Source organism: Leptosomus discolor, chromosome 1 (genome assembly GCF_034619465.1).
Source record: "Leptosomus discolor isolate bLepDis1 chromosome 1, bLepDis1.hap2, whole genome shotgun sequence".
NCBI classification, from domain to species: Eukaryota; Metazoa; Chordata; class Aves; order Leptosomiformes; family Leptosomidae; genus Leptosomus; species Leptosomus discolor.
Window position 1 is genome coordinate 9674039 of NC_141391.1, and position 25742 is coordinate 9699780.

Below are 25742 nucleotides of genomic sequence, written 5' to 3' on the forward strand. Positions count from 1 at the left end.
GGGCTGGATCTTAGCCATAATTTAAGACCTCAGTCTGATCTCATTTCTTTTAGTTTTGTGGTCTGACCCTTGGAATCTTACAAGTCAAGACAACATCTCGTCTGGACGTCTTTGGCCAATATTGTCCTTTCTAGGAAATTTCTTCCAGAACTCTGCTATTGCTGACATCTTGATGCCTCGCATGTTAGGCTCCTTCTTCTACAGTGCCTTCTCTAAACACAGACCAAGCACCTACTTTCTGACGGATCTGGAGGCAAACAGGCTGATCCTTAACTATGCCCTGTCTTATAAACTCCGTTCTTGGCTCTTGGATTCCTACCTGGAAAGAAAGGTAGAAGACACTGAGCCAGCCACAACCATCATCAGAAGGCATTGGAAGTGCTGGCAGTAGACCTTTTTAAGTAACCGAAATTCATCACTGATATTCATAACTAAGCAATTTGCCATCTAAATATACTTATTCTTAGTTTTGTCTTTTTATTCTGAAGTCACTACAGTATTCAACAAATGTTCTCTTGGAGAATCTCAAAGCTTTTCAATGTCAGGTATGTTAGTTCCAGTAGGATGAGAACACTAGAAAAACAAATTCACTCCTTAGTTAGGACAGATAAATTCTTTTGCACAATGGGGCCAAGAAAAACTAAACTGGACATGTGCACACAATATAATCAGAACTTTAACTATCTTCTCATTAAATGTTTCCTCTTAAATAACACTTTATACCTCATTTGCTTAACAGGGTTTATTTTCCACTAATGAAATGATACCGCTGCTGGTGCAGAGTGCAGCAGCAGCTACTTTAAGAGATCTTCTAAATGTTGCACTGCCGTTTGACTGAGGTAAAGGAACATCTCTTATTTAAATAAGCAGCAGGGGAAATGTAGAGAAGCAGGTCATTACTGTGAAATGAACGTGGGCCAGGAGACACCTTGAGAGAAGTCCACAAATGTTATGGGTCTCAGATGTATATCTCAACAGAGATCTAATTTTGGGATATCAATGTAGAGCAAAAAGAAAAAAAAAAAAAAAACAACTCGATAATGAAGACCAGCAACTGAAGTCCACTGTCATTCCTGGCATACCTCTTATACATATGTTACCCTAATCAGATCCTGCCTAGCTAGGGAAATCTGGAGAATCGCTCCTAAAGGTATGAAGGGCATAAGTACAGGCCTGAGGGAAATTCCTTGCATTTTGCACAAGTAGCACTAACTTTCATTTGGATATACAGACTTAAAGCCAACATTTTTGGGGAAAAACACAAGCAAACAAAACGAAGGCAAACTAGCAAAGGAGATCTTTCCAGAAATCACTGCAGTGGATGTGACGATAGTCATATACTGTAGGGGTACCACTTAGCAGAGCTGCCCTTAAGCCTACTTGAGGGCTATCTGAAGTACATATGTGTCTGATCTCAGAAGGGACGAAGCAATTCCTGCAAAGTCTGAGCATCACTGAATAACACTGACATGATCAGGAGCTGAAACATGCAAAACTAGATCTGGTCATCGCAAACCAGTCAAGCATGGTATGTAATTGCATGCCAGAAATTCAAGAAACCACCTTCAATTAAATATGTACTTTGGTTATATTGCTCCAGTTTGTGGCCCATTAGCCCCATCTGGCCTGCAAAATATTTCTATCTGCCCACTGTGCCTTCCTCTAAGGCAGCAAGGAGCAGTTGTTTGGACAGCAAATGCAGTCAGAGAAGCCAAGAGTCTCCTGCTGTGCCTGCATGTGGTCCAGCACAGAACAGCCAGAAGTCACTACTTCCAAGTGTGAGAAGGAGAAATGGGGAGAAAGCTGGAGAAATATTGCTACTGCGTTAACCCACTCCACAAGACTGTCTGAAAAGACCGCCGATTCCAGGGATAACATGATCTCGCTGGAAGATTTTGCTGGATGTCATAAACATGCACTATTTAATCCTATTTTACTATGGGGGTAATTTATAACTAAAAGAAATGTGGCTCTGATGCCTTGATGGAAGTAGTAACTTAGGAATTGACCCTTCCTTTATTCAAGTCAGAAAGAAACCTCCTGATGCTGTATCAAACAGCGCAGTGACAAACAGAGCAGCGATTCAGACTTTCGAAGAGATTATGCAGCTTTCGCTTCCTGTCAACATGTTCCTCCTTTCATTTGGTAGTACTGAAAAGTTTTGCATAAAAGCAGTTCATTATTGCAGATGAAATCTCACAACATTCAATAAAAAGACAGACAAGCCAAGGGGGCAAGACGACTTTTTGTTTCTTGAGTTGTGCCCCAGATACATCACACTACCATGCTATGCTCTCCTATCCCCCCAGCTTTGTTTTAATTAACAAGAAGTAAGGGAATGGAATTTTACTAAAAGTTTAGAAATTTCCCCTTCGGGCAAACTTATTCAAATAACGAGTTGTTCTTTTCACATGTATTCATTTCCAATCTTAGGAGTGCTCTCAGTTATTCTGGCACAATTTCTTAGCTCACGAACAGAAAAAAAGCTCCTCAAAACAGAACATATCACAAAAAATAGCAGAGCACATTATTAAAAAGCATCTAACAGATAGCTGGTGAACATATTTTCTATTTATAGCACGCTTACATTCTACAGTACTTTCTGTAGTACAGCAATATCCCAGCACACACCAAAGACAGTTTGTTCCAGTGCTGGGCAACACAACTGTAGTAACATGGGGCTGTCCCTAAACCAAGGGACACTGTCTCAGGGACACAGGCAGCTGTACTGCTTTTGAGACCCAAGTTATTATCTTCTACAATGAACTGCATAGTGATGTGTGCAGATACCTGCTCACACCTCTGTTGGACTTGGACCTCAGTGCCAACCTTTAACACAGGGTGTAGGTGCCCTTAGAAAAGTTTCATGCTTATATCCAGGTACACTTCACTATGCAACTGTAATTGCTGATATTACATTTTTTCCAGGGTCTTTGGGAGCAACTGCAAGACATTATCTATCTGGGATATTAGTGGAATAACAGATTGATTGGGGAGTTAATTCAAGAGTTTGTAGGAAATTTCAATTAAAGAAGTATCAGCGTTTGCAAGCTGAACAAAATGCTTTGATACAAAGTACTGCATAGAGCACAGAAAGTGAAGTCCTAGTCTGACTGAAGTTTGTGGCAAAACTCTTACCAATGTCAACGGAGTAAGGATTTTACCCAGGAGTATGAGATTGTATATCCTTGGAGCAGTATTCAGTTACTAAGACCCAGGTGTAGGTATCTTTGTGTGAGCATACTAAGTCCTCAATACAGTCAAAAGAGATGCAGTCAATACAGTTAATGGAGCCTAGAGGGAGACTCAGGATGTGATTAATTGCTCCCTATGTCTACTGACTGTACTGACTCAATTCAACAGGATGTTAGAGATCAGTGTCCCTCTGGAATGCAGCTGAAGGCCAAGCAGAAATGAAATGGAACTAGCTAGCTGATCCACTGTTAAAAGCCCATGTCATCGTCTTCAATAGGTTTTGGATAAAGTTCTCCAAAATCACAATAAAAACAGCTAAACAACTCTCTTCCCATTGTCGTTCTTCTCTTTAACTCATCGTACCAAAACCACAGCTCAGTACTGCCATGATGGATAAAGCCTAACTCCAAGGAACCAATTGTCTGATGGCTGAAACAGTCTCCTTATGTTCTTCTGCTCCTGTAACTCTTATGCACCAGAGAGATGCTCTCACCTTCCTCTGATAACCCACAATACCAGCCTCCACCCCCACGTGATAAATATTCAAACAAGTGCCTTCATGTTCCTCCCACACTGTCCTTCATGCCTGGCAGGAAATCTCTTTAAACATCTGCAGAGCTGTTTCGTTATCTCCTGTCAAATTCCTTTAAGACTCTTCTTCCTCCTAATATCTAAAAAACAGTAAACCAGAAGTTTACAGTAGTTAGGCTGCCCATGTGCTTGCCATAGCTCAGTCATATTGTGTACTGTCTCACTGCTTCCCCGAATTTTGCTGTCTGATTGTATCCCTCTGTGGTCTCATGTTCTTCTAGTTTAAGCTGGTTACGTCAGGATGGTCTTTCTGCTGTGTGACCGTGTTTATCAGGATGCCTTCCTGATGCATGACTGTTTCTTCAGGGCACTAGGATAATACAGATAAGTGAAGAATTACTGGAAACCATCCAATTGTGAAACTTATATCAGAGGCAATATACTTGTATCTTATAAACTTATATCAGGCCTGTAACTAGTGGTGTAGGCCTGTAACTAGTGGTGTTCCCCAGGGGTCAGTACTGCGTCTGGTCCTATTCACTATATTCATCAACGACCTGGATGAAGGGACAGAGTGAACCCTCAGCAAGTTTGCTGGTGATACTAAACTGGGAGGAGTGGAGGAGTGGCTGACACTCCAGAAGGCTGTGCTGCCATTCAGCGAGACCCGGACTGGCTGGAGAGCTGGGTGGGGAGAAATGTAATGAAATACAACAAGGGCAAGTGTAGGATCCTGCACTTGGGGAAGAATAACCCCATGCACCGGTACAGGCTGGGGGTCGACCTGCTGGAGAGCAGCTCTGCGGAGAAGGACCTGGGAGTTGTGACAGACAACAAGTTAACCATGAGACAGCAACGGGCCCTTGTAGCCAAGAAGGCCAAAGGTATCCTGAGGTGCATGAAGAAGAGTGTGGCCAGCAGGTCGAGGGAGGTTATTCTCCCCCTCTACTCTGCCTTGGTAAGGCCACATCTGGAGTCCTGTGTCCAGTTCTGGGCCCCCCAGTTCGAGACAGACAAAGAACTACTGGAAGGAGTCCAGCGGAGGGATACAAATATTATGAAGGAACCGGGGCATCTGTCTTATGAGGAAAGGATGAGACACCTGAGTCTGTTTAGCCTGGAGAAGAGAAGACTGAGAAGGGACCTTATAAGCACTTATAAACATCTAAACAGTGAGTGTCAAAAGGACAGGGCCAGGCTCTTTTAAGTGGTGCCCAGTGACAGGACAAGGGGCAGCTGGCACAAACTGGAGCACAGGAAGTTCTGCCTCAACATGAGGAAAAACTTCTTTACTCTGAGTGTGGCAGAGCACTGGAACAGGCTGCCCAGGGAGGTTGTGGAGTCTCCTTCTCTGGAGATATTCAAAACCCATCTGGACGTGATACTGTGCAACCAGCTGTAGGTGAACCTGCTTTAGCAGGGGGGTTGGACTAGATGATCTCCAGAGGTCCCTTCCAACTCCTGCCATTCTGTGATTTTGTGATTCCGTGCAATCTTTCATATGGTAGACTTGCAGAAAGCAAAACTGACTACAGAAGTGTTCCAGACCACTTTGGAGTCCAAGGCTCAAATCACAGTTTTCAGTAAAAACCTAGCTACAACAAATTACATCACTTTAATTTTCAAAGAAGTTGTACTTGCTATTATCAAAGATTTTAAAATATTTTCTGCAGCAAAAATCAAGACAGCTGCTTCATCTTTTGAAATCAACATATGACACTTCATGTCATTATTTAAACCTCAATTAATAAATGTACACTCTGACACTATTTTTCCAGAGGGCTTCTGAATATTGACAGCATTTCAGTACTAACAGCCTTTTATAGATAAAGAACCACCACTGAACAAAGCACATCATCCTTGGCTTGTATGGATTTCCGAAACCACAATGGCTTTCAAGGTTTAAAAGTGTAACAAAACGTGACAATATGGCATGTAAGATCAGAGATTCCCATGTGTTCTCCCGACATTGTGAGGGATGATGTTTTCATTAAAGAAACCAGCACTCCCTTAGATAAGTAAGCTTGCAAAACCCAGTGGGTCCAATTAACTGTATATACTATTTTGTGCAAGATTCAGTGTTATGACTCTAATTCAGATTTCAGTAGGCATCCTCTCCTTTTTTTAACAGCTTGAGTTTAATTTGATTGATTATTCACTTTTTTTCCTTTCAACTTCAAACATATTCTTACAATATGTACTACAACTTGTAAAAGTCTCCTTCTCTCTTCTACAAAAGTTGCTTCCTTTATCAGTTAGTGAAACATCAAGTTATAAGACCGTAGATGGCTCAAAACCCTAGAGAATCAATCAGCATCAGATTTTCTTCTCATAGATAGATACGAAATTATTATTATTATTTTTAAAATTCTAGAAAAGCCATTGGTTTTAGTACATCTCAGTTCCATTTATTTCTCCCTGGTTCGGCAAAACAAAATATAATCATCTGTTCTTCAGCTTATTATACTCTCAAGGGTCCAGAGATGACTGAAGAATAACTTCCATTTCTACAATATCCTTAGAAAGAGAAAATATATTGAGGGCATGATGACAAGGGCAAGGAAGTGGAAAAGCAGAGCAGGCACCTGCATTTTCATGGATAAAGCTCCTTCTGTAAACATTGAACTGAGATCCATGGTTTTCTATGAGACACAGTGCAGGTTCAAGGAGAAGAAGATCCTACTGGAGTAGGCTGGAACACTACAGCAGCAAAAGTTGTACAACTACCTATGGAAAGCTAGACTTGTAACAGAGGAGTGAGGAAGATCGTAGAGGAGGAGAAGAGAACCTCATAACTATGAATGAAAATTTCAGAAAAGCGTGGAGATAGAACTTCCACTGATGGCAACAGAAAACAGATTTGCACAATTGATGAATGTCCTTGTAAGCATAGCTCTTCCTTGTTCAGGACTCCTAGACCAATCTGAAGGCAATGTCTCAGACCAAGTTCATTTTCCTCAGAATTGAATAAAACTGTCTACATATTGCCCAAAGTATTTATAGAGAACCCATATTTCTGATTACTCATTGCTGACTATCACAGGAGAGAAGCAACAGTTTAGACCACTCACTTCATTAAAAAGGTCTGTAAAACCACTATGAGAAGTACAATCAAGTGTAATTATGTACTCAGACAACTTTGTCTCTAAAAGTACATGTACTTTCTGTACCAAATTCTTGGGTCAATATTCTTAATTAATGTTGTATTAATTCTTCTCCATGGCAGCCTTTTTACTGTCATTTTAATAAAATGTTTCCAAAACGTATTCCTTTGATTAAAGATCACACTTGATTTAATTTTATTATAACAAGAAATCCAATTTTCCACTTATTTCCTTACCAATTACAGCATTTATTTTGTGAAGTCCCTTGTCTCTCTGTAAACTTGTCTCCTACCAATTTTGCCTCAGCTAATTAAGTAAAACAAAACGAAGAGTATTTGTAATGACTGGACCACCTATCGTAACTCACTTTTTGAAAATTTAGTTTTTTACATCATTAAGTGATAAGATGCTACAGACCAGCAACCACAATTAGGTTGAACGTGTTGGCCATGTTTCTCCACAACTCATTGGCTGGTACAGTAGTTATCTGCCCATCTCACTGCGAACAGGATTTCTGCTTTAGAGCAATCCACGTCCATATTTGACCTTTGGTCTCTTTCAATATTTACAGGAAGCTTTTTTTTTTATACCGTTCCCTTTGGTGGTCATCTCAAGAGTTGCCATCTAGCAGATGGCATGGGTCCTTCCCACAAGCAGTGCTGATCATTAGCACTGAGCCCTCTTCCTCACTTGGCAAATTATACTCACTAAGACAGGATATCCCATGTCCCCACATCACTGGAAATACCTGCGGCATCAGTATCTCAGGGTACTATGGGATATGTGAAGCAACTGAAGGACATTGACACATACTGATGCAGATGGATTGCAGATATCAGATGCCGATTCAAGTTTTTCACACCTCTAATGATTACATATTAACAGCACTGAAGGTCTAATGTAGTTCCCTCAGCGGGGTTTGGGTATTTTCAAGTTAAGTAAAAAGGCTACGTGGCGTTTAGGACTCGGGAAAGCCTGACAGTGCATACATGAGATGTAGCAATCCACCACCCCGGCACTTACAAATATACTCAGGTGACATACCCAAGGTCAAAATGCTTTTTTTGATAGAATAAAAGCAGACCACTCTAACTAGACACCCACACTGCCAGTAGGCTTTCCCAGTCAAGCTCCAATACACCTTCAGGCTGGGGAAAGAAAAGTTGGCACCTGCTGACAAATCTCAAGAATGACATGTGCAGAAGTTAAAATACTGGCTAGGTATCTGCAGAAACAAAAGGGGAGGAGAGAAGCAGCTGACTAGAGTGCTGGAAGTTATAGTTGGCAGCAGATCAATCTGAAGACAAGGCCAGGCATATCAATTCCCCTCCAAAGGCAGCCTGCTCCAGCTCTTTGGACTAGATTAAGTAGAGATGAAGAATTCAAAATTAAGAGAATAAGAAGAAAAAACAAAGAAGGACAAATCTACAGTTGAAATGAAGTAGTTAATTCTGCAATAAAATGGGATCCTCAGTACATAGTAAACATAAGCACAAATATGATATCTAAAATGTAATAAACTCCAAGAAAAAAATGCCATGTCTCACTGCTGACTCTTTTCTGTCTTAGGCTGTACATCAGGTAAGCAAAGTGACTTAGTCCAATCACAAGCACATCACTTCTTTGGAAAACTCTCTTTGCAAGGAGATGTCTCTCACAGCTACACTTTCTTTAAGGAAAGATGCTCTCGATGTGCCTCACATCCTATACAGGCCAGTTAATGTGCCTATAGGAGTAGATGTCCTTCAGGGCAGCTTCATGAAGCAAGTAATTACCAGTTTGGGGTCTATAAAATACCTTTGCTTGAACTCAGCTGCCAGGAAGTCTAGCAAGAAATTCTCTAAATATTGCTCTGATAGTTGCAGAGTGAAGCCTGCAAGATAATGATAAGGCAACTTCAGATGGCTTCCAGATGTTCAGTGATGGTCAGACAAGCTCCGTTCCTTAGGCAGACAGTCTCCTATCTGGAAAGGGATACAGAAAACTGCCAAGGCCAAAATGAAAAGAAAGAATACCTGCTGAATGCTAGAGTGAACCATATACAGTTGCAGTAAAATGTCAGATTAAGGATGAGATCACCTGACTTGGAGAAGGAATTTCTGAAGTAAACATAAGCCTATAGATGAGTCTGCACATAGATTCATGGGCAGAAACTTATCAAGCTACCAGAGAAAATACTGCATTACATCACAGATGAGCTCAATGTAGCCCTGACCATCTGACCTCTTCATTGTTTTTCTCTGAATAAGCTCCAACTTCTTATTTCAAGTTCTGTTTTTTAGAGTGAAGGGCCCATTATTGTCTGCAGTGTTCCAATTTCAGTCCTGCTGAGGCTCTTTATAATGGCATCATTATTCATAGGTGGTATAAATACCTTTCTAGACACAAAAAGATGCCTCTGGCCCTCTGGCCTCTTGGGTTATTCAAAATAAAGAATTTTTCACCCCTTGAATTTTTAAATTCCTTCAAGCTCTTACCTTTCTATGTGCTGTAAGAGTATCAGAAAACAGAAAAAGTCTCATTTTCAGCATTTCTGAGTTTTAAGAAGCTGAGAGAGAACAGGCGACCCCAAACAAGACAGATGAGCAAGTGACTTGGTGAGAGAAATAGAGACGGGGGACTAGCGTTTAAGTGTTTCAAATATGTAATTCCTCTCATAACACCCACCCTCACTTTTCATAAATATCCTGAGGGTTATAACCCACTGGGTGTGAAACACTGCTGTAAGGCAAGGTGACTATAAGGCACTGAAGAGAATAGAGGCTGGACATCACAGCAGAATACATCTGGCTCAGAGTCAGTCTAAGCTGAAGGAGCTTTTCCTGTAGGCCCGATACCAGTTTCTATTGACCAAGCCCCCTGAAGTTGCTCTATGTATATACAGAGAAATCCCACTTTGTATGACTGGTCTTGTCGTTCTAGAGAGACACAGCAAATCTTGACTTGTGAGACATCTTGCCTAAAATCAGTGTCCTACTGGTCAAGCTGACCCCCGTCATGTTCGTTGTCATTGTGAAATGTAGATCACAGGGCTGTGCCTCGGGTCTGACCTCAAATGCCAGTTTTGATCAGTCAGAGAGAAAGAGCAGGCCAGCCTTTTAATTTCATCTCCCTCATGCGGATCCACTGTCATTTCCAGAATGTCATTTACATCCTCGTCTATGCTCTTCCTTCTGGTGAAACCAGGTAGCAACACTTTCTCAGACCTCTGCTCCACAAGATCAGGAACACTTAATTTAATAGGTTTGACACTGTGATACACACAGACAAAAGACTGTTAGAAAGTTCTAAGTATGATCCTAACATTTCCCCTGCCCCATGCCACTGTTTCTTGTGACGATGATAATTTCTCTCTTGGTGAACTGTCTGACATTTCTGCCATTTCAGCTCATCTTCCTTTTCTTCCCAGCACCTCCTGAAATTTGCTAGATCATTCAGAAATTTCAGGCCACCTGCTCTGAAATATATTATCCTCCCTGGTCCAATATCATCCGAGGATTTAATTAACTTAGTGTTTACATCTCCCTTCTTGCCATTCGTTATTTGATATATGGAAAAGAACAAGTCTCAAGATGAATTGCTGCATATTTGATACCTCACCCCTTTTAAAACTGTCTGCTCAGGAACTATTTACTGCTTGCCACCTGTCAGCACTGACTTTTTCTTTTTAATACACTGTGCTTATTTAGACAGTCTTATTTAGACAATACTTTGCTAAATTCTCTGAAAAAAAACCCCACAACTCATTCCAGGACAAAAGAAATGTCAAAAATGCCTCTGAATTCCATGATACCATGATTTAGTTCTGCAGGACTGAAAGGTGTATTATCAAGCAGATATTCACTATAGATTCATAGAATCATAGAATGTATTGGGTTGGAAGCGACCTCTAAAGGTCACCTAGTCCAACCCCCTACAATAAGCAGGGACATCTCTAACTAGGTCAGGTTGCTCAGAGCCCCATCAAGCCTGACCTTGAATGGCTCCAGGGATGGAGCTTCCCCTGCCTCTCTGGGCAACCTGTTCCAGTGATCCACCACCCACATATTAAAGAACTTTTTCCTAACGTCCAACCTAAATCTACCCTTTTCTAGCTTAAAATGATTACCCCTCATCCTATCGCTACAGACCCTTGTGAACAGTTCTTCCCCTGCCTTCCTACAGGCCCCTTTCAGGTATTGGAAGGCCGCTAGAAGGTCCTCCTGGAGCCTTCTCTTCTCCAGGCTGAACAACCCCAACCCTCTCAGCCTGTCTTCATTGGAGAGGTGCTCCAGCCCTCTGATCATCTTCGTGGCCCTCCTCTGGACATGTTCAAACAGGTCCATGTCCTCCTTGTGCTGGGGGGCTCCAGAGCTGGATGCAGTACTGCAGGTGGGGTCTCACCAGGGCAGAGTAGAGGGGCAGAATCACCTCTCTCGATCTCCTGGCCACACTTCTGCTGATGCAGCCCAGGATGCGACTGGCCTTCTGGGCTGCAGTTGCGCATTGGTGGCTCATGTCCAGCTTTTCATCCAGCAGTACCTCCAAGCCTTTTCCACAGGAAAATGCTCTCTAGCATGTCTTCTCCCAGCCTGTATTGATACCAGCAGTTGCCCCAGCCCAGATGCAAGACCCTGCTCTTGGCCTTGTTGAACCTCATGAGGTTCACCTGGGCCCACCTCTCCGTCCTGTCCAGGTCCCTCTGGATGGCATCCTGTCTCTCTGGCATATTGACTGCACCACCTAGTTTGGTGTCATCTGCAAACTTGCTGAAGGTGCACTCAATGTCACTGTCAATATCATGAATGAAGACATGAAGACATTAAGATGAAGATATTAAGACATTATACAAGTGGATATATATGCCAAGTCTACGTTTTACTATTTATCCTGCTGTGGTACTTATATTTTCAAGTAAATACACGAGGACATGGGCAGTACACAGTGGATGAAATCCCAGTGCTCTTGGTTCTGTTTATCTAACAAACCTCATTTTTTTAAGAGCTCACTTGGTATCCATTAGCTGTGATCAGTGGTTTAAGTGTTCCACATATCCTTTACTTTCTTTCCCTGCAATTTAAACAAACTATAAAGTAAAAGTTGTACTGACAGGTGAATACTTTCTGGTTGTTCCCTTCTGAGATTCTGAAAACAGCATTCATGTTTTTCCTAATGGTTGCATTCATCAACTGTTTGCTAAACCACCACCACATGTTTCTGACGTTATTACTGCTACATCTATCGTGGAAGTGCCCAAAGGTCCCTAATCAAAAGGTACTTTCCCCCTTGGGGTATGAACTTCAAAGAGCACAAAGAAGAAGGATTAACATAGCAGCTTGGGTGCTGTGCTGGGATTCAACCCGCTCTCTGCCATACCTTCCTTAGGAGAACGTCAGCATGTGACAGCATCTACCTGTTAGACAGGAATAGCTGTATTTCTCAAAACAGAGAGTAGCATTGCAACGACGACTTCATTAAAAGTCTGTGAGACCCATAGATACATCTATAATGGTGGTCATAAACTCCATCAATATATGGATCGCAGTCTTAATAAGCAAATGAAAGGAAAGGAAGGACAGTATTACACAAAGGAGTTTTTCTAGAGGTTAATTTTTTTTCTGTTTCTGTCTGTCCAACTGATGGCTTTTACCTGCAGACCTGACTGATACACATTTGAAAAAAAGGGTAAGCGATAGCTTCGTATCTCATTTGAGAAGTCTTGCCAAGACAAACAAATGAAAGAAAGGATAAAGGTGACTGTGGATAAAGGCATCAGCCCTGTTATTTCCTTGTCAAGTCTATTTCATCAGTTTGGTTAATCTTACATGCTGGTGTTCAAACACTTGAGTGCACAGGGTTTTTTTACCACCAGTGACCCAATAAAACCATACATGATATAGAAGCACATTTGATTATTTTTTTTTCTATGAACAAGTTTTATGGTGGAATGTCCCCTGAACTTTCATCCTCCAAGGGACCTTCAGTGCAGAGAGAAACAGACACCAGACTCAGAAAAATCAAGACAACGTTCTTGTTTTTTAATAGATGCTAAATATTTCAGTCATGAGTCCTCTCCTTGGACATCATAAGAAGGATGGAACAGGGGAATGAGCCAAATTTAATTGGCTCTTAATTGCTAAAACATTTCCACACGGTGCAGATGCTATTCACTGATGCCAGAATCTGAATGCTGGGCCAAATAACTAACAACAAATCTAATTCAGTGAGGGGGGTCCATCTGACCACATACAGCTGGCATAGCCAATGCAGAGATAAATGGATTTCTTAAGCTCCAGTGATGCTCTTTAGAGTTGTTTGCAGCCAACCTGCTCTATTTTGCTATCAAATGACTTGAAAGAGCCAGCGCAAATGTCGATAACTGCTGTTTGCACCAGTCCCTTAAAGTGGATTCCTTAACTGTAGTGCAAATCTGCACTGAGAAAAAAAAAAAAAAGTTAACCAGTTAACCATTAACCACCACGCAGCTAGTTACTGCCGTCTAATAACGTGAAGGCAGGAGGCATATAGACATACACACACAAATACATTCAAACAGCAAAACGCTGCTGCAGATGGGGCAGTGAAACCTAAAAAAGCCCCATCTCAGAAGCACTGCTTGTGCTGACTGAAAGAGGGAAGCAGGGGCTGAGCCACAGGGGACAGTCCTTCTGCACTTAGAACTGGGAATTAGATGCTCAAGTGCATGCTAATGGCACCATGGGTGAAAGAAGCCTTGGAGACACTGAACTCACAGCCTGTTTTCTCCTGGGGTCACAGCAATCTGCAAATATTTTAGCAAGACATTCCTTAAACCCTCCTCCCCAACACAAGACAGAAGGAGCTCAAGTTGTCCATCAATACCAGCACGGCTTGCCTGTCACAGAAGAGCAGTGCCCAGATGCTCTCATTACAATCAGAGTCCTATCAGCTGAACAAGTTCGTTATATTTTGCTCTGCCGATCCCATAAGGTAAACCTGTTCTTTTGAATTAAGGTATCTTTCTCCATGTAATATGTGGACTGTGCACAAAACAGAAAGCTACATCTGACTTTTCTTCCTTCCTGCTCTCTTTCCCTTCCTCCCTCCCTTCCTCCTCCTGCTCAGACCACACAATCTTCAGCATCACTGCTCCCTTCTGAGCCACTCAGAAACCAAACTTAAGAGTTTTTTCCTTCCCTTCAGTTCACTAGCAGGTTTGACATATGTGAGCTGAAACAAAATTTCACATCGTCTCCTTGAAACAAAACAGGGCCGACAGAGAGCCTGGCACGTAATGATTGTCCTTGACAGAAAGTTTGCTCTTTCTGGATGGAATGCAGCATAGAATTTCACTTGGACATGACTGAAATACGCAACCAATGACTTTTACACTCTTCAAATCTGCTGAGATCCTTCAGGACAGCAGCCTCTGCCCTTCCCACTCAAACACTGGAATAGACAGAGAATTGCCTACTGTTATCACCCTAATGAATGGATTTTGGTACTTCCTACTCTTTCTTGCAACTTATACTAAAAAATTATGGAAAGCGTGAGTTCATTTCACAACTCTGCCAGATTTGATCTTAGACTAGCTTAAAGTGCCAGTTTCCTAGATTTGAGCTAAGCAAGGGATCTCTCGAACACACTTCCAACTCTTACTGATGGAACAATTAGCTGAAATCCTAGAACTGTTTTCCTTGAAAACTGAAATGACAGGAGATACTCTTGTATTATTAAGATCACAGTTTCATCTTCACAGTGCCCATATGCCCAGAACATCAGGTTTATGACTCCTTCACAACATTATATTACACTACGTGATTTGCCTCATCCAAGTTGAAAATACACCTGAGGATGAAGCACAGGAAAATTCATGGTCCAGTTCTGCCACCATTTCTTTGGCTTTGCTCTGGTAATAATAGTACTACGGGATGGAGAAATTATCACCGGCCACTTCCATTGCTCTATTTTCCCTAACAACATAAAAAGTATGTCACAAAAAACAAACTACAAATAGCTTTCAAAGTCTTTTGAGAAGGTATGCAAATACCTTTCTTTTGGAGAAAACACTGGAAACAAATGCCTGCATTTCAAACATTGTTTAGGAAGCTTCATCCTTCCATGCAAAAAAAGAACAATTTAATCTATTTTAAGACCTTCAGAATTGGTTTAGCAGAGGGTAATAAATATAAAATCAATCTTTATGGTGATTTGTCTAAAAGAGGAAGTAATTATACCTTAAACATTCCAACATTAGAAATCACCAACAGTAATGTAGCTAAAGAACTATTTTAAGCCTTAAAGACACGGTATACAGTGAAGGGAAATACAAAGCAATAATATCCTTAGGTAACATCATGATGCACCATGCAGAGGAAAGCAAGACTCCAGTCCTCAGAAGTGCTCAGACATTTGGCTTTCATTACACACTTTTGAGTACTTTTTGAGACCAGGGAAGATACAGAGAACACTTACACTGACAGTTGTGTAGGTTGTAGTATAGGTTACTGTTCCACACCGGTCAAGTGGATTTGGGGTAGGACTGACCCTGTTCCCATGTGGTTTTTTTGGAGTATGCAGCAATTTTGCCTTATACAAGCTCCCAGAGAAATGAGGAAAATTCCTTGCAGAGGTTGGTTCTAAATGAATTTCAACTGTACACAAACTTAATTTAAACCTCGTATTACAAAGATACCTTGACGGCAACAGATAATTAAGTCATAAGGCAAAGTGTTACAGGAAAGCTATTAGGCTCTAAAGCAAATGATTTTAGTACCTTTTCTTTCTGGTTGGTGCCTACAACACAGCTTCTCTCATTGCTTCGGGAGGCAGAAAAAAATGTCACTACATCCATGATATCAAATAAAAGCATTGCTAGTCACCTCACTCAATACATGTAATGCCTCACATGGCACAGATGCTTAGACTGGTAATTTTCTGACAAATCCGTAATCCACAAAATTCTGCTATTAAAAAACAATGAGGAACTCCGAATATCACCCAATATATCTTCACCATACAACAGCTCAGTACCTATCTCCTATTCAAACAGCTTTTGTGCTAGGGCTTATCTACTTTAGTCTCCAATTCTGTTCATGAACAGCCTCAGCTAGCTGATTAGGCAACACTCAGAAAGGATTTGGCAGCTAGTATCACAGGCTGTTGCTGTTCTGCAGCTGCTAACAATGTTTTCCAGCTGCTAGCTGTCTGGCCATTCAAAAGCATTTGTGATTCTTACAAACCACTTGACGTGGTCATAGAAGAACTTTCCTTGGGGCCAGGCTTGGCCTACTGGGCACAATCTTCCAGCAGCCAACTCCTGTCCCGATGATTGAGGATAATTAACATCTGGAATAACATACCATAGGATGAGATGGATTTTCTACCACTGCCAGTTTTTAAGACTTGATAGTTACTTCTGAGCTAAGCTCTAGCCTAGATGCTGAGACATCTTTCTCCATGAAATGGGGTTGATGTACATGTTTACTTGGGAATGCTCAATTCAGGGTGGTCCAGTTGGCATCCTACAGCCCAGATCTCCTATCAATTTCTCAGAAGACATGGCAGGCTGTTAGATCAACATGGGCCTCTTGCTGCCCCTGATTATCACCAAGAGCTTAAAGCCCAACTTGTTATATGAAAGAGAAATGTGAAGTTTCTCCCTCACACATACTAAAGAGCCTAGGAATCAGAATTGAACAACTCCACCAGTGCCACCCACCAAAAGGTTGCTAAAACTGAAATCTAGGCTCGTGTCCTGATGAGAACAAGCCACTCTTGCCCATTTTATGCAAATCTAGAACATCATAACTGTCTCTTTTGGCTTGAAGGTTCGTGCTCCTCTCTGCTCTTACACAAAGCATACACTTGCTCTGCTACCCCAGGGGCAGCAGCAGTGTATGCTGTTTTCTGTGGTATTAAACAACATGAAGAGGGACCTGTGGTACAGCTGAGATGCTTATCTAACAGTTCATCTGCTTCTTCAAACCTTGTTTGGGAAAGGGCCAGAACAACAATGAGTATTGCTAAACTTCTGCCCTCCTTAGAGACCAGGAAATACAGTTTTTGCTTATGTCTTATATGAAATATAAAGGACGACATAGTAGACAACTTTTTCCTTCCAGTTTCTTCCACATGTTTAGGGGCATAATATTGTCCATTTTCCCCTTTATTACAGCTGGAATCTTTCTTTTCTCCCTTTTTCACCAAGACTAACAAACAAAACACCAACAAAAGATGCTGCTTCTTTTAATAGGTTCTATAAAAGAAAACAGCTTCCGGGGTCCCTCACTGAAAGCATGGGGCCAAAAGTCAAATTGCTAATGTGCAGGTAGGCGTATAGGAGTGAATGAACGATGCTGTTCCCTTTTATTCATAGAGTCAAGGAAGAAGTCAACAACCACAACTCTTTAGTGTTTGTTTTTTCTTTTTCAAGAGCCTGGTGCTTGGATTTCTGTAACTATGGTAATCATAAAACTATTTTTTTAAACTAATATAAGCCATTATTTTTAAAACTATGATAAAACTGGAAATAAGGCCTGAAGGGATCATTGTAACTCTCTCTTGCATAATGAATCAAAGAACTTGACCAATAATTTCTGCATCAAACTACTATAACTTCCCTTCGAGCTGTTTAAAAAAAACATCCTTCAAGACATCTGGTGGCAGATAAATCCTCACAGTCTCACACTGTGGCTCAGTAGTAGGCAGGTATATATCAATTAAATCAACAGGCTTTATCAAGAACCATGCTCATGCTCCCAAATAGCAGAAAGCAAGCCAGCTGTAATGTTTTGTCTTATATCATTGATTTTGAACAAAGCAATGATTTCATCTCCCGAATATTTTGAAAGATTTAGGCACCTGTTATTTTCAGTCAGCCCTTTCCCCTTCTCAATTGGGAGCACTGCGATGTTATACATAAAACAGTTCATGACTGCTAATGAGCCCCAACTATGCTATGAAACAGCACTAAGTTAAGCTTGCATTTTGGATTGCTTGATACTTAAAAGAGAATATATACACACACAGCGCTTCAATTTTGCATGTATGTTGCTTCACAAATCTCTCAGAGAATACAGTTTTTTTCCCCACATCTCTCTACATCCGAAAGATTTGTGCTTGTTTCTTCAAAGTTTCTTAAATTTCAGGTCTGAGCCCTGCTGAAGTTAGCAGCAAAATTCCCCTTGGCTTTTAACGGGACTGCTTTGCTCTGTGTTGTCGGTACTTGAACTTGAAGCCTTTGGAAACAGAACAAAAGCGTCTTTATTTTGCCCTAGAAGTTACTGGGGCATTGTACTGATACTTTAAACAAACTTAGCCTCTGTCTTGAGGAATTTATGACCCAGATTTGAGTTTAATGTGCAGTCCTAAATATTTCAAGTTATTGATTTGGCCTTGTTTGATATTACGTGAATGTGTCCACACGAGTCTCTGTAGGATGTGAGCCCAAACATGTAGTGCACAGTGTGAATTTCTGTCCTCTTTCTTCCTGTTTTCATTATGGTTTCAACAAAATCTAGATCAAATAATTCCATTTTTATTGACATGATTACTCTTATAACTTGCTGGTTGCTTTTTATAAACAGCTACCAACCTTTGCCCTGTTGCCACTGTTGTTTTCACCACTTTTGTCAAAAATCCCAAATGACAGGAGAATGCCCTTTAATTATAGTGGAAGTTTTATTGTCATGGAGTTCAACCCTGCACTGGTCTGCAATCTCTACAGGATAACCTGATACCACCGCAAATCACTTTTTTTTTTAAAAAAAAAGGAAAAAAAAATTAAAAATGAGAAACAAAATCGAAACTGCTAAAAAAACAACTTATAAACATTCTTCTACATAAACACCTTGAGTTTCTTTTAAATGTCATTACATATTCTTAAGCAGGTATCTCTTTTTTTATCAAGGAATCAAAATTCTCTGAGACTCACTGCGGGCTCATTGCTGCTGGTGAGACAGTTAGCTTCTAGCCTGTATTTCGAAATAAATCTTGGAGCGCTTCAAAACCAGTAATTTTCATGCTTATTGTACAGTGCTAAACAAAGCATTTAAAGTGCTTGTGTGGGCCCTTCTGAAAGGCTCCGTTACTTGGCACTTTCCCATCTGATTTCAGCAATATGGGCAGGCCACATGTTTTTGTAGGATGGATGTTATTTCAGACGAGAGTGCCAATTGCACAGAACTGAAAGGACTGTGGAAGACCTGATTTCTATTTCTGGCCTCGTCCCCAGGAGAATTGTTCCTGGGTGACACTGATAACTCACATCAGAGTCCCATGCCTCAGTTTCTCCTCTATAACAAGGGAACATCTTTTGTAAAACACTTCACAGAAAGCCTTTTACAGAAAATCACTCCGTAAAAGTTCTCCAGCTCTTCTTAAAATTAAAAATCTCTTCGCGTTTACAATGAAGACTGAGTGACGACCGCATAGGTCATGATTTTTTCCCTTTGTCAAACACCAAGGAAGATGTTGCCTTTGTTTCTAATGCAAACTGAATCAGGTTTCTAGGCCACGATCCTGCTAGCTGCTCTTGTGAGTGCTTAAATCTTGGATTCAGGGGGAACCTCAGCAGATGCACTGTCTGAGCATCGTCACTTCCAGAAGCCACAACTCACTACTTTCTCTAGTTAGAAATTATTCCCCTCTAAAAAGAAAAATGTTCTCAAGACAGTTACAAATAAGATATAAGTTTCATTCCTGGGGTATTATTTATGAAATATTATCAGTTTCTTGGCTTTGATCTCAAGCTGTAGTAAATTGGCATGGATCCATTACAGATCCATTATCATTACAATGAGCAGCAATTGGGAACCAGATGGCACGATGATTTAGGGCACTAACTTTCTGCCGCCTATTTGTCTAGACTGCTCCATGATGAGAATTGAATAACACCACTTGGCTTTGTTTGAGCTGAAATTTTCAACAGCTTTTCAAAGATGACCTCCAAAAATAGGTATTTGAAGATACATACATATATAAAATTCAAAAGCCTGTATTTTCTCGGGTCTTGGAACATGAAAATGACCAGTATTTATGTGCATACACAAGAAGCCTACCTTAATTTACTAAGAATATATGCCAAAGAAAAGTTTGTAAGTTTATGACTGATGGAAAATAAATGTATTTGGAATACTCTGTTATTTCATTACACCTGCTAGGTTCTAAGCTCATTTTTTTTCCTCCGAAGTTCAACACTTTGTCACTCCATTTAAATAATAAGATAGTGCTCAATTTACATTGTCTCCCCATTTGACTACAAAGTGCTGTTATTTCTCTATGTGCACATTATGGAAACAGTTAACAAAATACTGTCTTAATGCACGCCCATGTTTAAGAAAAGAAAAAGAAAATTAAAAGTTTGGAAAGGTTTAAACTTTTAAACTTACCCTGCAAGAAAGTTTTATTTATTTAATTTGTCCAAGACAAGGGTAAGTTTAAATGTCCTCCAACCTCTTGTTGTTGAGGTGTCATTCAGATGGTACAGGACTTTCTTTTTAGCAGAAAATGGTATTGTGAGATGGCAGAGAATGGAAACTGCAGTTAAAGAAATTAATGTTATACATATGTGAAATAATTGACAACTGAAACAAACTGATCTAAAGGCTTGTGAAGTTTCCAGTTTTTAACATCTCAATTTAAAGTCTGGATGCCTTTCTAAATTCATGCTCTGGTTGAACCAGAAGCTTGCTGTAGGGATTATTGGGTAATGCTCTATGGCTTATGTTAAGAAGGGACTCAAATTAGCTGGAACATAACAGCTCCTTCTGTTCTTAAAATCTGTGAATCATTCAAGAACTTTTCCACCAAGCCCACAGAAGATAAGAATGAAGACTGCAAATATTTCTTAAGGGGAGAAAAAAAAAAGTAAATAATCCCTCTAAAAAAACCACATACGTATCTGAGGATTTCAGCAATATTTTGAAAACAAATGAACTGTCAAGTCACTTGTATACAGAGAAATGTGCTAAAAAGCTGTAACGCCAGCAGCAATTCTGCTGCATGACTCTCAAGAGCTCTTTCATGCAGTGTCAGCCTCTCTCCTGCCTTTTTCACCCACCAACCTAATTTCTCACTCTTGCACTTCTTTTATCACTTCCCTTATCATTCTGGTTTTTTGGGTTTTTTGGTTTTTTCTTCTTATCAGGCCCAGCTAGAAGAGACATTTCTCTCTGGTGTCACAAGGCAATGGTGCATCCTTCCCTCATGCACAAAGCACGGGCGGTCAGGAGCAGAGTGGAGTCAGAAGGAAAAGACCGAAATACCCTGACAGGATGGAGTGACCTAGGCCCTCACTGCTAGCACCAACCACTCTGTCACACGCTGGACCCTACTGCCCAATTAATAAGCATAATAGTGTCTTCTTCACAAGCAATCCTCTGTAGCTTGTGTCAGCACTTCAGCGGTTCTCGCATTTTATGAGTGAATCTGTGTGATAAAACAGTAGGAACATCATGAGCAAAGTGGGCAACCAAGGAAAGCATGAGCTTGACACCAATGTGAGAAAAGCTGCTGCAGAAGTGTGCTAAGAGTGAAAGTCTGAGGAGTTTTTTATGAGATATAGGAGCCTTAATGCTCATTGTCAAATTAATGAGTTGGGTTAAGATTCATTGCAACAAGTTTAGGTTGTTGACAGGTCTGATCGTGTTGGCGTAACTCACCTCAGCGACTTCAGCACATTCATGGAGTGAGGGAGAGGAGGAAGAAGCTGCAAGTATGTCTGTGATTTGCTTTGCGTGCCGAGGCTCTTCCCAGGCGGGTACACATGGAGGCAGCTCATTTGGCTGCCCACAGCTGCAGGTTTATTCTTAGTTTCAGGAATGTGAATCCTCACGGACACGGTGATGGCTTCATGTCAGCTAGGAGACAGATTTTCTCCTCAAAACATTTCTCTCTGTGGATGGGTGGGTTTCCTGATGAGGGGGGTGAGGGGGGTCTAGTGATGTCTGATTTCTGAACCATGCATTTATCCTCTGAGTCACTTGAGGTATCAAAAAGACTTGCCTGGTCTTGCTAGTCAGTAACCTATAACCATGTGCAATGCAATATGTTTCATTAAGAATCTCTACTGCAGTAATTTATGGAAGAACACAATTCCATATTCTTTCCCGATAACTGTAATTCTTCCAAGACACAGTTACACTGTCATGTGAGTGAAGTACAAGAAAAAGCCAAACTCCTTCTGCTCTGCAACCTTGTAAAGACATGTGAGAGAACACACACTGCAGGTTAGGCTGACTGGATGCATGCTGTACCAATGTGCTGGCATGGTATTGCATCTCAGCCCACAGGCCATGATGCAAACCAATGCTCATGATGCCACACTACTTATGGACACACAGTGGTAAGTCAAGGAAGTCAAGGCGATGTGCCGTGTGGCTTTACAAGCCTTAATCTTTGTAAGCTCAGGTCTCTCTATAATCTCCTGCATGTGCCAGAGTAGGTATTTGCTCCTCAGCTAAGCCAAGACCCACAGAATAAACTCAGGCAAACACAAGGACCATAAAAAGATACTGAATTTCTCCCTTCATCAACCAAGAGTGCAAAGTGTGTTCCTTTGACACATTTACCCCAGCAAAGCCAGAACAATGTGCCTGCATATTCTAGAAAACTTCTTCCAGCCATCCCAGTGCACAGACATCTCTGAGAACAAACACATATCCAAAATTATTCTGTTGTTCCCTGGGAAAGAGTTCAGGTCTTAATATAATAAATGTACAAGAACATAATTCAGGCCAGAACATCAAGGTTTCTATTTCTTTCAAAAATTGATGGATTGCAGTTTGCTCATTTAGCCTTTAATATTTATTACTATGACTCTGAATATGCTGAGAGATGCTGAACATCCTCCTATCCAATCTCCTTCCTCTGCACGTCTCAAATATGTGTAAATTTTTGTCCTTTCGACCTACTGAGCCCTGCTTAGTCAAGCTGTTCAGCTAAGTCATTACTAAAAATTTCATTCTATTTTTAACATTACATATTCTTAGGATTTCCTTAAGCATTACAAGCTCCAGCTTGTGCCCTATGACAACATCTCATTAAAATGACCTCACTGCTCAGATCCTTATGTAGCACAACCAGACATTGTTCAGCTGAAGTCAATGCAGGGACACTGATTAATGAGATCTGTCCATTCATTATCTTAATTTCTGTTAACTGACCTTTCAATGAAAACGAGCATAGAGAAGGGAAAAAACTGACATGGGAATAAGACAAAATATATTATGAAGATTAAAAGGTTTTTCTACCTTGCTGAACACCAGTACTTCACCTGAAACTCCTAGGGAAATTAGGACATGTCAATAGTCTTCAACCAGTTTCTAAATGAACAATAATAAACAATAAATTTCTGTAACAAGCAAGCAAATTTGCTCCAATTCCTGATGCTATAAACAGAAATCTATTGCTTTTAAGAACATATGCAAACTTTTCTTTCAGTCAGTTGCCAAAGTTTGGCTGATTTTGTATATTAGAGGAATCAGTTAATCTTGCCAAGCAATGTGTCTGAAAACATGTATCATTTTGTGATGCAAGTCCACTATAACTTCAAATAGCAACAGAGCTCCATCCTACAAGCTATTTGTTGTAAAGTCTCCAAAGAGCTGAAGCATCTATTGCACAGAAGACAATAGACACTCATTCACCCATGAATCTGACAATGTGCAATATTGTTAATAGACTGTATTTGCCAAGAACGCTAGCAATAAATTGAATGTAAGGAAATGAAAAGTCGGACACTTTAGGAATGCTTTATACAGAAATAAGTCTATTCTTTGAGGAAGGACTTGTTTCTTAGACCAGTCTCACAGTGTCCATACCATAAGTGAAAACATCTAAGCCAAGCAAAGCATTCTACTGCCATGGAAAAATAACTGCTCCAGTGCTCCAAAGTGTGAGGAGAAAAGTAGTAATTCATGGAAGTCCTAGTGAAACAAGTAGACCAGTCCATGCACGTAGGGTGCCTCCCACAGTTCCTTATATTGTACCTCCATAGTGTTCCAGTAACACAGTGACAATGGCTAATGCATAAATTCAGGGTGATAAAATCCTGTCTCCCTTGAAGTCACTGCAAAATTTCACCATTTTCAGAATCAGGATGCACCCTTGAGTGCTTTTATTTTCAGATATTCACAGTGAGGAGGTGACTGGTGTTCAGCACTCAGCCCTTCTATTTGTTGCCTGCTCTTAAAAAAAATGTATTATCAGATTTTAAGAGCTGTATTTAACACTTAGCTCCACTTGCTTCTTATGTATTTCAGGAACCTGCCAACAATAAATAACTTTGCTTATTTCCATCATCATTACTGGACTGACTCCAGACATTCTTTCTTCCTTCTCCTCCCTCTGTCCATTCTGCACTAGCCGTCTTTCACTGCTCACTCGGGTCATGGTTAACGCAAGGACTATTTCTTCTTTCCCCTTCACTGCCTCTTCTCAAGACTTAGCTGAAAGTAACTGTTTCTTTTAACCAATATAATAGCAAGGAGCATTTACTGTTTCATTCAGGTGTGTCACTTGGGAGAATATACTCAATACATGCAGGACCTCCTAAACACACATCAGTGCTTTTTTTGTTTGCCTGTACATACACCCCTAAAAAGGGAAAAAAAAAATGTTTTCTAGTGCTTGCAGACTTCCAGAGGGGAGCCTGTTAAAATCCAAGGGAATCTGTCACTGTAAATGATGGAATCCCACAAGACAAGAGTGAGGATTAGCCTGACAAAACATCTGCCTATGTCAACACAGTGTCAAGTAAAACAAAGCTCCACCAGACACTGATCCAGGCAACTTGACGTCTGCACTCTGCCACCACCTCCCCGCTGACAGCTGGGCATGCTTGCAAAGCACGTCTGCTTCTCCCTGACACCACTGAAACACTGTAAAGCTCAGTGTAAGTGTGGCTCCCTGACAGCTCTGCCTTAGGACTTCACACCAAAAGCATGTACAGTGCTATAAATGTTTCGCTCTCCCTTGCCGCAAATAGATAAAGATTTTATTTCTCCCAAGAAGACAATCTTACTTACTTGGGATAGCGCCTCTGCTGAAAGATGGGCAGAATCTCTGTATCTTGATTTGAATGTAGAAGCAGTAAATCCCGAAATCTTTCTGTCAGGACAAAGAAAAAAAGAATAAAAGAAAAAAAAACAAAACAAAACAAACCCAGACTGTGACTCTGCATTAGAAGTTCAGGCCACAAGTAAGCAAGCAGTAATATCAGCAAATTCTCTTCTCCAGCAATATTCATCAGAGGACAAAGCTAAGTGTATAGGGAATAAAATTTATATATTCATACAAAACTGCTGCTAAGACTATTCCTGTAAACTCTTTTAATAATATTTTGTAATTTTTTTTCATCTGATATTGAATCCTAGTAGTGCTTACAAGTTTCTGAGGTCTGTGTGCAGGTCTTCTGAGTATCATACATAGACAGCCATAAACAGTCCCTGCCTTGAAGAGGTTAGTCTAAACAGAAAGGAGGAGCAACTAAGAATTCACCAGTCACTCTAGGGTCATAGTAGTCTAAAAACCCGTAGATTGATTAATTAATCTAAATTAAATTGGGTAACTGATTCATTGGTATTTTCCAGGATGGCTAGAAGACCGGATTGCTTTTTGTTCACTACTATATATTTAAAAAACTGCATTATAGGATAATCTGCAGTAGGTAAAGTTTTTGTAACTTAGCTTCACCGACCACCAAGTGAATGGGTGGTTGTGGTTTGTGCAGCTGCCTTTCTCTAGAGGCGGTTAGATGCAGTAAGTAAGCAGGAATTGTAGGAACTTCTATCAGTATCAATTTCTCAGTTCCTAGAAGATGGGAACCTCCTCAAAATTCACTTGATACCCAGATTCAGGGATAGAAGAGAATTTCCCACCTAGGTCAAATCCCCTTGGCACACCCCATAACTCTCCATAGCATTGGACATGCTCTGTTTCCTTTTTTCCTTC

The 25742-nt window shown here is 40.7% G+C and overlaps 1 protein-coding gene across 2 annotated transcripts in view; it reads right to left on the bottom strand.

Annotated features, from left to right (window-relative positions):
* NOX4 (NADPH oxidase 4) overlaps positions 1–25742 on the bottom strand; it is a 107633-nt gene that overhangs the window by 12827 nt on the left and 69064 nt on the right. For both annotated transcript variants that reach the window (XM_086481713.1, XM_086481712.1), the window contains exon 13: positions 24818–24899. In XM_086481713.1, the coding sequence (XP_086337839.1) occupies positions 24818–24899 (82 nt within the window). The remainder of the gene's footprint in view (positions 1–24817; positions 24900–25742) is intronic.